The sequence below is a fragment of the Chiloscyllium punctatum genome, chromosome 45 (genome assembly GCF_047496795.1).
Source record: "Chiloscyllium punctatum isolate Juve2018m chromosome 45, sChiPun1.3, whole genome shotgun sequence".
NCBI lineage: Eukaryota > Metazoa > Chordata > Chondrichthyes > Orectolobiformes > Hemiscylliidae > Chiloscyllium > Chiloscyllium punctatum.
The window spans coordinates 53,844,401-53,860,035 of NC_092783.1; the positions used below are offsets into that span (position 1 = coordinate 53,844,401).

The 15,635-nt window shown below is 41.4% G+C and overlaps 1 protein-coding gene across 1 annotated transcript in view; it reads right to left on the minus strand.

The window, feature by feature from the left end:
• LOC140467437 (guanine nucleotide-binding protein G(t) subunit alpha-2) overlaps positions 1-9,568 on the minus strand; it is a 66,518-nt gene extending 56,950 nt beyond the window's left edge. Inside the window, exon 1 of the mRNA XM_072563789.1 lies at positions 9,314-9,568. Within this exon, the coding sequence (XP_072419890.1) occupies positions 9,314-9,431 (118 nt within the window). The 5' untranslated portion in view covers positions 9,432-9,568. The remainder of the gene's footprint in view (positions 1-9,313) is intronic.
• Between the last annotated feature and the right edge of the window lie 6,067 nt (positions 9,569-15,635).

The following is a 15,635-nucleotide window of genomic DNA, read 5'->3' on the forward strand; positions in this document are numbered from 1 at the left end:
GGATCTTCCACTGTTCAGGGTAATGTTGTCCCTTAACCAACATTATCAAAATTATCAGTAATTTATTTCAGCTTTATTTATGGGGCTATGGTGCATACAAATTGATTGCCACATCATTCTACATCCCAACATTTCAGAAAAATATGCTTCTTTGACTGTGAAGTGTTTTGGAACATCCTGTGAACATGAAAGATTTATTTCTTATAACGGGAGGCACTAGTTGTGAATGCCACTTAAACTACTGTGAGATACAATATGTACCTGATACTGTACTAAATGAAAGGGGACTTTGAGATAATGTAGCCTGATAACCTTACAGTACCTGTAAGATATTCTTGTCAGCAAATGACAACTATCATTAGCAGGCAGCATATGTTTCAACTGCATTCCATATCATTGATCCTTTTTATGTCCATCTGAAGAAGACTTTAACATCTTAGGTAATGGATAGCACTTCCTACAATGCAGCACTTGATTGGTATTTCATTTGTCAGCTTATTATGTTCCCAAGTCTAGGCATGAACTGCGAACACACAATCTCCTGACTCATCTGAGAGACTGCCATTACAAAAAGGTACCAGGTCACATTGTACTGCTTAGAAACATTCTGCTCTAGATAATGCTAACCAAATATATACAGCTTTCGATAACAAAGAATCTACTGGGCTATCGCAGCATAGTCAGCACATTACATATTTAGGGACACTGTAATCCAGACAATGCTTTACATTCCAATGACTAATGATACAGATGATCAGTCATTTCCATTTTGGGTTAATACATTCTAAGTAGAAGCAACAAAAGTTGCTGGAAAATCTCAGCAGCTCTGGCAGCATCTGTGAAGAGATATCAAAGTTAATGTTTTGGGTCTGGTGATCCTTCCTCAGAACTGGTTCAGATTTTACTTAGTAGTAGCAAATTCAGAAGATGTGGCATCAGGAACTCAGCATTGGGCAGTCTTTGGGTGATACTAAAGATAGCCAGCATAGTCATTTAAAAGAAATCTTAGGATATGAGCAAAGCCAGCATTTATGCCATACCTAATTACCCTCGATAATTGAAGAACTTGCTACTTCGTCCACATTTAATTTGGTATGGGGCAGAAGTCAAATAATGGTCAGACTTAGTAAGGATAGTGTGTTTCTTTCACTCAAGGGCACTAGTACACCATTTTTTAAAAATAACAATGCCAGTAATCCATGGTAACCTCCACTGATCCAAGCTCCTTCCTGCCAGATTTTATTTCTGAATTTTATTCATTTTTTCAAACATCTTGCTGGGAATTGAGTTCATGCTGTCTGGTGATGCCATACTTTTAACTACTTTTAACATCTTCGTTCTAGTTCAGGAACATGTTTGCTGCGTCTCTCCCATAATGGCTGGGGATAGATTTATATTAACAGTGGATCACCTTACTGTGCCAGCCCCTGTAGAGTCTTTACAGTTTTAGTGAAGATTATTTTCTCATTCTTCACGCTATTAAGTAGTGTTTGGCTTAGGGTTTGTGACTTCTTGGTGTAAAAACAGATGTGGATGTGTTAAAGCATAAGAAAATATAAAGCAACAACAATAATTCAGCCTGAAAGTCACAGTCAAAAATTACAACATTATAATCAGCATGAACTAGTGTTTAAATGCTATTTAATTGAGGTATTTATTTTCCAAAATGGTCTTTTCTTCTACTTTTCTGAAAGGCTTTTGTTTTGAAATGCCAGCAATTAAGTACATGTCGATCCTTGCTATGAAGACTGGAGAGTTTATCCTAGCCTTACAGAGGGAGTACTGCCTTGCTAGAGGTGATATCTTCTGATCGAGCATTAACTCTAGGTCCAGTCTCTCTGTTTAAGTGAAAAAAAAAGCTCCTAAGGCACTAAAGATAAAATACCAAAAGAACTGTAGATGCTGAAAATGGGAAACAAAATCAAAAAATTACTAGAAATACGTAGTTCTGAACAAGGGTCACTGGACCCAAAACATTACTTTTGCTTTCTCTCCACAGATGCTGCCAGACTTGCTGAGTTTTCCAGCAATTCCTGATTTTGTTCTGAAGGCACTGCTTGATAAAGTGCAGGGTGCTTGGACCAATATTCCTCTACCAAACACCACCAACAACAGACTAGTTACTGGCATCTTATTACAGTCTGTGGGAGTATTGTAATTATAATTACTCTATTATATAATGTGACTAATTTAAGATGGAGACGAGAAGGAATTTCTTCTCTCAGAGTTTTGAGTCTTTGGAACTCCTTGCCACAGACAGCTGTTGGGGTAGAGTTGTATACATTTAACGTTGAGAGAGAGAGATTCTTGATCAGTAGGGGAATCAAGAGTTTTAAGGAAATGGCAAGAAAGTGGACATGAGGAATGCTGGATCCACCATGATCCGACTGAATGATGGAACAGGCCTGATAGCCAAATGGGCTCCTGTTTCCATTTCTTATGGTCTGCATTATTATATCATGAACAAAATACCTGCCGTGTTCACCAATATTACAACAGTCAATAATACAACATTCTTTCCAAGGTTATTGTAATTGGACATGAAATGCTTAGAGATGTTTTTAGAAAAGCACAACATATACATGGTGTCATTGAATGTCAGGACAGGCTTAAAGGGCTGAATGGCCTGTTAATGATTATCTATCCTATAACATGCATCCATGTGTAATTGTACAAAATTGTGAATTATGTACAAGTTTTAACATATTTGAACCTTTATGGAAATTGTATGCAAATAATGCAGGATGGTTAGTTGGCTCAAATTTGTTAATGAGATCTAAAATTAGATGAATCGTAAGTGAAAAATCCAATTAAGAAATGGGAAGTCAATTATGAAATTCTCGCATTTACGCATATTAATTTTATTCACTGCCTCTCAGCCCATTTCACTTACAATTGTTCTGGACCAGAGCAAAACCTCAAAATAAATTAAGAAGATAACCTAGGCTCTGCCTTTTCTTATTTTAAAGGCAAATCCTGGCATTTTTTTTATTGCAATTCGAACAGTCAGTTTACCTGTCATGAAGCCAAACACACTTCATTCGTACACTGTAGTTAAAAGACAACAAAAGAAAGAATTTAGAATAACCTAATTCTACTGCAAAACTTAAAAGAGTAATAGATTATTTAACTACCAAACAGTAGCACTTTCCAATTTAGTAATGTCCCATAAACACATCCTTCATCAAAATTGCAACAACCCAATAGCAGTTATGTTCTCTCATTCTGCCATGCATATAATTTTCAAAATGATTGTCTGCAATAATAAGCTCCATCTAAACAGTATGGAATTTTTATTCTTCAATTTTTGCAGAAGCTTTAAGTGATTATGATCAGTATATACAATTGCTTTAGACACATTACGGGCAATATAAATATTGTAACACCCACACCAAGCTCAAGGTCTCCTTCTCAATCGTGGAATTTTTCTGTTGACGAATATTCAATTATCTGGAGAAATTCCCAGTAGGTTTTTCTATCTCCTCGTCATCTCCTTGCAAAAGAACAGCACTGACATCCACATCACTTGCATTGATAATCACCTTGAATGGCTGTGTATAATTAGGTATGGCTCACACTGGGACAGTGGTTAACACAGATTTCAGGCTGTCAAATGCCTTCTGTTGGAACTCAGCTTTTTCCTCTGAACTAAAAATATCTATTTTGTCCTCCACCTGATCTTGTTTTTTTTTCTGAACTATTTGATCAAGAATAGTCTCTGATCGTTGAACTTCAACTTACTTATATTTATTCTTTGATTTCTCCTCTTACTTCAACCTGTGGCTTTGTGACCTTGTCAGGAAAAATCTTAGGATATACTTCCTGTAATACCTCAGTTGCCTGATTTTCCACAGACTTTACAGCCACAGTGGGCATCACTCCTACCTGTGATCCAGCTATATTATTACCAAGGATGAACTGTTTTTCTGGAACTGAAAATTTCTCTACTACTCCCATAACCACTTCACCCCTTTACACCAGACTCTCCAATCTCACTTTATATAATGGAAAACTGCCCTTTACACTATGTATTCCACACATTTACACCTTCTCTGATAATACTCCTTCTAAATTATATATCTTCTCATTTCTCACTGTCAAATATTGACTTACTCCAGTATCTCTTAAAATCTTAATTTCTTTACCTACCTCTCCTGGCATACATGATTCCACCTGACCCACACAAATAAATTATTTGAAGATATCCAACGCCTTCTTCTCAACCAACCCCTGATCAGGTTTTACATTCTTTTGCAGTTTTTAGCTTCTTTTATCACTTCAACAAAACTCACTGTCTTATCCTGGGGTTAGCACTGCTACCTGACAGCACCAGGGTCCCAGGTTTGATTCCAGCCTTGGGTGACTGTCTGGGTGAATTTGCACATTCTCCCCATGTCTGTGTGGGTTTCCTCCAGTTTCCTCCCACAATCCAAAGATGTGCAGGTCAGGCGAATTGGCCATGCTAAATTGCCCATAGTGTTAGGTGCATTAGTCAGAGGGAAATGGGTCTGGGTGGGTTGCTCTTTGGAGGGTCTGGTTGGGCCAAAGGGCCTGTTTCCACACTGTAGGGAATCTAAAAAAAAATTTTTCCTGCATCTCTCTTCCCAATACTTTTTCTAAACCACTAACACTACGACTTCATTTAGTCTTATTGCAGTGAGCTTTTTTATTTCTCTTTCCCCCTCAAGTTTCCTTTTGATCCTGTGGTAAATTGCCTTTGCTATCATCTCCATGAGATCTCCTTTTTCCTTACCACCTGAGGATTTCTCTTTCTCCCAATTTCTATCCCTCATGGATTGAAATTGAAGTCGAAAGTCAATTTTTGATTTATGAACCAACCAGACATCGACCAAACATCAACCAGTTTTGCTGCTAATCTTGTAACCTTACCTCTCTACGCTTCTACACAAATGCTCACTACTTCAGGAAGTGAATTTTTGAACGCCTCCAAAATAATCATCTAAGAGTGACACATGTCTCATCTATTTTCAATCCCCTTATCCATCGATCAAAATTACTTTGTTTGAACCTTTCAAACTCAATGTATGTTTGACCATGTTCCCTCCTTAGATTCCTAAAACGTCTCTGGGCTTCCAACATCAGCTCATATGCACTTACGATGGCATTTTCACTCCCCAGATACCTCCTCTGATAGTCATGCAAATACCTAACTAGCTCTACTTACCGACTTCATTTTGATCAACAATACCCACATGGTCACCAGCCATTTCATTTATTTAGCCACTTTCTTAAATGAAATTTAAAAAAATCTTTGATCTTCCTCTCACTGAACTATGGCAATGCTAGGACATATTTAAACAGGTCCCCACTAGGCCTTTGGCTATGAAGGGATTGTTCTCCATCAGTGTCTTCATCACTATTCCTACCTTTCACCTCTACCTCTGCCATTTTAAATAGAGTTTGAGTTTTCGGTTCCAACCTCTGAAGTTCAAAAACTCTCTTATTTTCCCTTACTTCTGCTAAGGCCTTCCTCTCCTTTTTCTTTTTTTTCTCTCTGATTTAAGTCGCAATTCAAACTTTTTTTCTTTTTCTTTTGCTTCTAATTCAAGTCGGTTCATTTTCAATTGAATTGTAGCCATTTCCAAAGGTGGCATTCCAGGCAATTGTAAATGCCACAATTATCTCCCCTTTCCTCAGAGACACAAGTCACCCCAACTCCAGTGTGTTTTCCAATTCCAAAAGCTTTGCCTTGCTGACTTTCTATAAAACTCCTGAAGTGACTTCTTCCGCCCCAGGAAACGCTTAGTGACTGAAAGAGCCATTAGTACACAAACACACCCAACTTAGATCATTAGACATGGGAGCAGCCCATCGAGTCTGTTCCACCATTCAATCCTGGCTGATAAGTTTCTCAACCCCATTCTTCCATTTTCTCCCCATAACCTTTGATCTCCTTGATACTCAAGAGCCTATCCATCTCAGTCTTAAATATACTCAACGACCTGGCCTCCAAAGCCTTCTGTGGCAATGAGTTCCATAGATTCACCATTCTCTGGCTGAAGAAGTTTCTCTTTATCTCCATGCTAAAACATCTTCACTTTACTCTAAGTCTGTGCTCTCGGGTCCCAGTCTCTCCTACAAATGGAAACATCTTCCCAACATCCACTTTGTCCAGGCCATTCAGTTTCAATTACATCCACCTTCATCCTTCTAAACTCCATCAAGTTATAGACCCAAAGTCCTCAAACATTCCTCATATATTAAACCATTCTTGTGAATCTCCTCTGAACATGCTCCAGGGCCAGTACATCCTTCCTGGGATATGGGGCCCAAAACTGCACACAATCCTAAATGTGGTCTGACCAGAGCCTTATAGAGCCTCAGAAGTACACCCATGCTTTTATATTCAAGATCTCTTGAAATAAATGCCATCATTGCATTTACCTTCCTAACCTTTGACTCAACTAGCAAGTTTGCCTTGAGAGAATCCTGGACTAGAACTCCCAAGTCTCTTTGCACTACAGACTTCTGAATTTTCCCCCCATTTAGAAAATAGTCCATGCCTCTATTCTTCCCACCAAGGCGCATGGCCACGCACTTTCCCATGTTGTCCTCCAACCGCCAATTCTTTGGCCACTCTCTGAACCTGTCCAAATCTTTCTGCAGCCTCTCCACCTCCTCAATGCTACCTGTCCCTCTAAAAAAAGAACACCAACACTGCCTTTGAGGCTAGTAATCCTAAACCCCAACCTGGAATTAGAGATTTTGATCCGGTATAGAGACCCCAGTTTGTTATGGACCAGATCAAACCCCCTCAAGAAGATAGCTTAGATCCTATCTTTTTCTTACTTTAAAGGCAAGTGCCAAGCATTGCATTTCAGATGCAATTTGATTGGTCAAACTACCAGCCTTGAAACCAAACAAACACTCTTTAATTATAAACTATAGTTAAAAGACAACAAAAGAAAGAATTTGGAATAATTTAACTCTATTGGAAAACTTGACAGAATATTGGATTTTTTAGCTACCAGACAGTAGCAGTTTCCAATGTAGCAATATCCCATAAACACACTCTTGGCAAAAGCAATTTCAGTAAAATAGATTGTCTCACATGCAAGTCTAACAGCAGGAAGGGAACTCCAGCTTTTAGCTGTAACAGACAGAGGGATAACAGCTTCCACACTCAGCTTCAACACTGTAGCAGCAACTAAAACTAATAGTCCTGGTTCTGTGGGAGCTTGATCCCACCCATTCAGGCTGCTTCTATTGTTTCAACATTTTAAAAAGAAAACAAGCCCTCAAAAACTGTTTACTTTATTGGCTTGGAGTAGCACTTCTCTCTCAACCTTTCTTAAAGAAAAAGACAAAATAAAACATATGAATCGTCACACATCATGTCTCATACACTATCTCAAAATGCTAGCTTCTAATTTGGAATTGAATTAAACTGTAATGGGTTCTGCTAGTCAGAGCCAATGCAGAAGCATAGGACAACAGTATCAAAATGGTATGCTCTGTCTTTGTCTCATGATTACCCTGACCTTTTAGAGTTGATGCAAATCCAAAATGAAAGAAAGCAGGTCCCTCCCTTGTAATAAAACCACAAAGTAAAGACAAAGCAAGTTATTGTCCACAAAGACTACAGAGCAGAAACTGCCTGCACTTAGGTACTTAGACTAACAATATCACCCTTGGATATAACAGAATGGATGTTATCTGTCATGGGAGAAACACAATTTGGTTGCCAACAGTTAAATAACTACAACTGAGGTTGCTAATAACTAGCAGTCACACTTACTTTTTTAGATTACTTCCAGTGTGGAAACAGGCCCTTCGGCCCAACAAATCCACACCGTCCCGCCGAAGCGCAACCCACCCATACCCCTACATCTACCCCTTACCTAACGCTACAGACAATTTAGAATGGCCAATTCACCTGACCTGCACATCTTTGGAGTGTGGGAGGAAACCGGAGCACCCGGGGGAAACCCACGCAGACACGGGGAGAATGTGCAAACTCCACACAGTCAGTCGCCTGAGGCGGGAATTGAACCCGGGTCTCTGGAGCTGTGAGGCAGCAGTGCTAACCACTGTGCCACTGTGCCACCGTGCCGCCCAACTTACTGATCCGAGAGCCTTTGGATGAATACTGTAAAAAAAGTTAGTGGCAAATAAAAGACAGAATTTAATGCAAACATATTAACTAAAAGTAGTGACTAGAAAGAACGTATGTTTATATAGCACCTAACCAACATGGGGTCACAAACCACAATGTTTTGATGCTCAGCCATGTCTCAGTTGTCTTTATCTCATTTGAAACAACAGGTTGTGCAGTTTCAGGTCCTATTTCAGCACCTTGAGAACAAAATCTAAGATAGCACTCCAGTGCAGTCCTGAGGTAGTGCTGTATTTCAAGGCTTAGCCAGTCCTCTTTGGTGAATATAAAATGTCCTGTGGCCTTTTTCTAAAGATTACTAACATGTATTGCCCAACGGTAAAAATCACACAACTTCAGGTTTATTTGGAAGTACACGCTTTCAGAGCTCTGCTCCGTTGTCAGCTGGCTACCTGATGAAGGAGCAGCGCTCTGAAAGCTAGTACGTCCAAATAAACCTGTTGGACTATAACCTGGTGTTGTGTGAATTTTAACTTTATCCACACTGGCACCTCTGCATTGTATTTAGTGCCCAGCCAGCTGAGTATACTATAAACTGGGAATCTGGTGATTATCTCCTTGCTATTTGGGGGAGTGTGCCATATACGAAAGCACACTCGATTTCTAAGATTACAACAATGACAACACTCCAAAAGGACTTATCTGAGTGTAGGGCATTTCGTACATGCTGAGTTCATGAAGGATATTAATGCAAGTCTTCTTTAACGCAGAAGTGACAGTTTCTTTTTTGAGTTTAATTCTTATTTCCAATACTTGGGTGGTTCTACAACATACATTAATAAACCAAGCACTTTCACGATTGGGGTATATTGAGTTGCAGGTGATTGTTATGTATATGTTATGTATAGTATATGTTATGTATAGTATATGTTATCAACGCCCTTTTATAAGAATAAACAGGATAGCCAACTGGTAAAACGTGCTGCTAGAATTGTTACTTGGATATTGACACAAATATTAACATATACGTGATTTCCTCCACCACATATTTGTTCAACTTTCTTTAAAAGTTCAATTTAAGCATTTACCTGGTGATATCTTAATTTCAAACTTGCTAACAGAAAGTTTAGAAAACTAACTTACCATTACATAATTAAAGTGAACTATCTACAGAAACGGAAAGGTTTAACCTTTATCTTTGTTTCCCCTTTTAAATCTGTATCCCAGCTGCATTACCGAGAAGCAACAGCTTTACAGTTCTGGCCTCCTTCTCCGCATCTTCCTGTAGTTTCTTTTCCAGTTGTTTTGACCTTTTCGCTAATTCCTTGTCTTCTGCACTCGCTCCACTCCCCATCCGTGAACCTGCTGCTATTGTTGCTGCGGTTGTAGGTGAATAAAGAAAGTTAATTTGCTGTGAATGATTGTGCTGGAATTGGCCTTCAGGGCAAAGAGACAATGAGTCACCGAATCCCCAGGCACAGTTGGAGCTTTCCTGTTCACTCTTCTGTCCTAATCATCCTTCCTCTAACCTAATCTCTTCATTGAGATTATAGAATTTGATCAGCCGCATAAATGAAAAAAAATCCAATTACAACAAAGGACACAGAAAGGTTATAAACGTGATGTGGTCAAATTTTTAAATTCACTGTGAACAATAAGTATTTGCAAGATAAACATGCATAAGGAAGTTAAAAATCACACAACACCAGGTTATAGGCCAACAGGTTTAAATCGGATTGAGCCCTCCACTATCACCTGATGAAGGAGCGTCGCTCCGAAAGCTAGTGTGCTTCCAATTAAACCTATTGGACTATAACCTGGTGTTGTGTGATTTTTAACTTTGTACACCCCAGTCCAACACCGGCATCTCCAAATCTTGCGTAAGGAAAGCCACTTAACTTTATCCATCACTTTCCCAGTGTAGCTTCAGTGATTCTAGGATTTATCTGTTCTGTATAATCGTTATCTTTTGTGTGAAGAAACTTCGATCAATTTCAATATACATCAGTATGTGGCTGTGGTTCCCCTCACCCCCCCCATGGTTTCATTTAAATTAATTGTTCAGGACTTGATGAACAATCTGTGTGGCCATACTAATAGCTGCAAGAACAAACAATTTAATATAATAAAGTTGAGCTCATTTATTCTAAGTACCAGTGACATACATACATACAGAGAGACGTGTCCTCTGCAAACAAAAGGAACGTGTTCGAGCCTCCTGCATATTTCTGAAGGTTCCTCCACTAGGTGGCACTGTGACTAGCATGCTCAAAATGTGCGCATAGTTGGTGAGCTCAGTGATGGATGTAAAGTCATGAGGAGTTAGGGTAAGGATTGAGGTAAGGCTGGGTTTGGGGGAGGCAAAGGTAAAGGTTGAGATAGGGCTGGGTTTAGAGGGGGCAAAGGTAAGGGTGGAGGTAGGGCTGGGTGTAGTATTAGGGGGAAGGATAAATGTAGGGTAGGTGGAAGGGTTGGGATGGGCTTAGCATTACGTGTAGGGGTAGAGATAGAAGTAAGGGCATGTGTGGAGACAATGGTAGGTATGGGTTTGGAGGTAGGGTGGGGGCGTAAAGATATAAGTAGGGATAGGAGTGAGGTTTAGTCTGGGGGTTGGGTGTGGCCAGCAGTGAGAGGTGGGAGTGAGGGATGGGAATACAGACACAGAAAAGGGGTAGGGTTGGAATGTGGTTAGCCATCAGGAGAGGTGCAGCATCCTGTGAAATGATCAATGGGGAAGGGGGGCAGCCAGAATTCTCTGTTGTGCTGGTGTGACATGTGCTGGCAGCCGCCCTAACCTCCCCATCACCCTCCATTTATAGTTCACCCCAAAACAACCCAACATGAATGTGTTAATCACAAAGTGCTTGGGCCAGGTTTCACAGATGTTCTAGGCTACTGAATGTGAACGTAGAACCTCTACTGAAATGATTGCTCTTGAGGTCGGCCAATGGATTTTATTGTTCTCAAGTCTCCTTTCTGAGAAGCAGCAGATAGGACCTTTAAATAATCCAGATGATCTTCCTTTCCAATCCCATTGTTATTTGCTTGCTGCTGTCATAGTAGTGGTAAAACATAGATTATCAATTAACGAGTTTTGAGAAGATTGGTAGCCAGGTTGAGGTTCTGGATGTAAGTTTGCTCGCTGAGCTGGAAAGTTCATTTTCAGACGTTTTGTCACCATACTAGGTAACATCATCGGCTGCTCGTGCCTCCGCGACCATCAGCCAGACAACAGCCACCACAAACGCTGGACAACCAACTACTGCCGTGATTGCTACCAAATCCACCGCCACTGAGAGCGACGCAAGGCCCAACCGAAAACATACTTCTGCACACCCCCATTGCTGCCGCCACAGCCACTTCTGCCCCCTCTGACATCACCCATGCCATACGTCCTGCGACTTCTGCCCCCTTTGCATCCGCTGCTGCAGCTACTTCCACCCCTTGCATCATCACCTACACCACAAGTTCCGCCACTTCTGCTCCCTATGTCATCACTGATGCCACGCGTTCTGTGACTTCTGCCCCCGCAGCTGCCGTTATCACTACCACTTCCGTCCCCACTGAGGCCACACACCTGCAAACTGCCAACACGCACCCCCCCCCACTGATCCCACTGTCACCATTCCCCCCCTCCCCCCCAGAACCCCGTGGTGAGCATCACTTCCACAAATAACATCACGTCCCCCAGTCCTGCTACTACCACACTCACTCCAGTTACAGTCTCCACCCCCACTCCTAGCTATAGCCCTATACCAGGTCCTAGCTCCCAGGCCTGCTGTGTTTTCGCTATCCCCCAGACCTCCCCCTCACTGAGGATGAACGATCAGTCCTCAGCAAAGGTCTTACCTTTATCTCCCTCCGTCCACGCATCAATGAGTTCAATAAGCATCGTGATGTCGAACACTTCTTCCACCGTCTCTACCTCCAAATTTACTTTTTTCATCAAGACTCCCGTACACCTTCCAAGGATCCCTTCCCAAGACATCCTATCCACCTGGACATCCCGTGACTGTCTATTACCCGCCCTTGACCTCTTTATGCCACTAAGACATTAACCACCTCAACCTGTCTACCCCCTCCCTCATTCCTACCTCTCACCCTCACAACGCACAACCCTCCTCCACTCTCTCTGCTCAACCCTAACTTCACCATCAAACCAGCAGATAAAGGGCTTGCAGTGGTAGTTTGGCACACTCAGTCTGCTCCCAACCCATCGAATTCATCTCCACCTACCTCATTACTGTCCTATCCCCCCTGTCCAGGAACTCCCCACATACGTTTGGGACACCACCCACGCCCTCCACCTCCTCCAAGACTTCCGTTTCCCCAGCCCCCAACTTCTCATCTTCACCATGGATATCCAGTTCCTGTACACCTCCATCTGCTATGACCAGGGCCTCCAAGCCCTCTGTTTCTTCCTCTCCCAACGTCCCCACCTTCCACTGATACACTTATTCATTTGGCTGAACTGGTGCTCAACCTCAACAATTTCTCCATCCAATCCTCCCACATCTTCCAGACAAAAGGGGTAGCCATGGACACCCGCATGGGCCCCAGCTATGCCCATCTCTTTGTCAGCTACATAGAACAGTCCATCCTCCGGAGCTACACTGGCACCACTTGCCACCTTTTCCTCCACTAGATTGATGACTGCATCGGTGCCACCTCGTGCTCCCACGTGGAGGTTGAACACCTCATCAACTTCACCAACACATTCCACCCAGACCTTAAATTCACCTGGATCATCTCTGACACCTCCCTCCCCTTCCTGGAACTCTCCATCTTTATCAACAATGACTGATTCAACACCAACATTTTCTACAAATCCACCGACTCCCACAGCTACCTGGATTATAACTCCTCCCACTCTACCTCCTGGAAAAATACTAGCCCATATTCCCAATTCCTCCACGTCTGCTGCATCTGCTCCCAGGAGGACCAGTTCCACCACAGAACACACCAGGTGGCTGTATAGGGTCTTTCAAGTTCATTAGTTGCTGTTTTAGTGTGCTGGTGGGTTCGTGGGCTACCATGATAATAAGAGGTCTGAGTAGTCTAGCAGTCATTTCTGAGATGTATTTGATGTAGGGGAAAGTCGCTAGGGTTTTTGGACGTGTTTTGTCTGCATGTTTAGGTTTGTTGCTGAGAAATTGGCAGACTGTCTTCAGTGGGTACCCGTTCTTTTTGAATACACTGTAGTGGTGATTTTCCTCTGCTTTACATAGTTTCTCTGTGCTGCAGTGTGTGGTGGCTCATTGAAGTAATGTTCTAATGCAGCTCTGTTTGTAGATGCTGGGATGATTGCTTCTGTAGTTCAGTATTTGTTCCTGCTCTTTTCTTGTAGACGCTGGTTTGAAGTTCCCCATTAGCTGTTCACTCTGCTGACATCCAGGAATGGCAGTTTGTTGCTGTTTTCCTCCTCTTTAGTGAATTTTATGCCAGTAAGGGTATTATTGACGGTCTTGAAGGTTTCCAACAAAATACGTCAAGAAACCCTAGCCACTCTCCCCTACATCAAAGACATCTCCGAAATAACTGCCAGACTACTCAGACCCCTTGACATCGTGGTAGCCCACAAACCCACCAACACACTAAAACAGCAGTTAATGAACATGAAAGACCCTATACAGACAACAAGCAAAACTAATGTAATTTACAAAATACCTTACAAGAACTGCAACAAACACTACATTGGACAAACAGGCAGTAAACTAGCCACCAGGTTACATGAACATCAACTAGCCACAAAAAGACATGATTCACTTTCACTAGTATCTTTACATACAGATGAGGAAGGACACTACTTCAACTGGGACAACACATTCATCCTAGGACAAGCCTGGAAGCATGGCATTCCAACCAGAACTCTATCAACAAACACATTGACTTGGATCCCATTTACTATGCCCAGAGAAAAAGAACAGGAAATGACATCACCAACCCAAGGAAACCTAAACACATAAATAAAAAGTAGGCCATACCACCAGTGCTTCACTGGAGGCTCACTGAAGACGTTACCTAGTATTGTGACAAAACATCTGAAAACGAACCTTCCAGCTCATTCAGCAAACTTACATCCATAGACTATCAATTTTCAACTTCCATCATCTGATGTTAATATCAAGACTTCCATGACTAAAATGGTTACAAGAAGGAAGAAACATAAACCTAAAATAACTGCCGTTGATCACCTAAGGCAGGGTCAGGAAACCAAATTGGAATAAACAAAATTGTTTGAGCTGAAATTATCATTTTACCTCTAGATGTTAGTAACAGTCACCTGCATCAGGTATTAGGGAACTTGCATAAATTGTTACAATTTGCACTTTTATGAGAGTTCCAAATGAAAGTGTTGCCTGCAAATATCCAGCTTGGAAAAACAATGGAGCCAGACTCAGGGATACACAATTGAACCATAATCCTCAGCAGAGTGAGGATTGGTAACAGCACGGTCGAAAAGACCTTCCCTCTCTTTGCAATTCCTCTTGGTTTCACTGAGAACCCAAAAAGGTCTACGACTGTGTATTTTGCCTTTTTACCTGATCAGAGGCTTGTGGGCTCAAGACCCATTCCACGCCTTACATAATGTCGAATGATAGGCACAGCTAAGTACAGAGGGGACGCTTAACATTTTTGGAGATATTGGTTTTGGATGAGATAATTTGTTCAGATGAATTTAAATGCCCTTGGAAAAGGAATAGAAGAGTTCTCCCATGTCTTAGTCAATACCAATCCTAGAACCACCATTGCAGTTTCTGGACTGTGCACAAATTGTTTGGCTACTGACTGAAAGACGTTAATTGCCTTTGGGTCATTCTAGAGGGTGTTAAATAAATTCATGTCTATCCTTTCTGGAATGATGAAGAAGTGGGCAAGGGGAAAATGATACACTCCATCAATAAACACATCGATTTTGATCCTATCTATCTTACCTTGAAAAAAAAACTGGAAAGGACAGCACTCACCTTAAGAAACCAAGACCTATAAATAGAGAGGTGGGACATACCACCAACACTTCAATGGAGACTCTCACTGATAATGTTACCTAATATGGTGACAAAACATCTGAAAACAAAACTTCCAACTTAGCCAGCTAACTTACATATTTATCATCAACCTTAAAAATCACACATAAACCAGGTTATAGTCCAACAGGGTTAATTGGAAGCACTAGCTTTTGGAGCGCCGCTTCTTCATCAGGTGGTTGTGGATGAAGGAGCGTCGCTCCGAAACCTAGTGTGCTTCCAATTAAACCTGTCAGACTATAATCTGGTGTTGTGTGATTTTTAACTTTGTACACCCCAATCCAACACCGGCATCTCCAAATCATATAATCAACCTGAGCTACAAGTCTTCTCAAAAATCGCTAATACGTCGACCGTTACTTGAGTCCTCTTTAATTATTTGTGGTCAAGCCAACCATAAAACTGAGCAAAACCCGAAAAAAAAACTCTAGATGTTGTAAATCAGAAACAAAAACAGAAATTGCTGGAAAAGCTCAGCATGTCTGGCAGGATCTGTGAGGAGAAATCAGAGTTAACATTTTGAGTCCGGT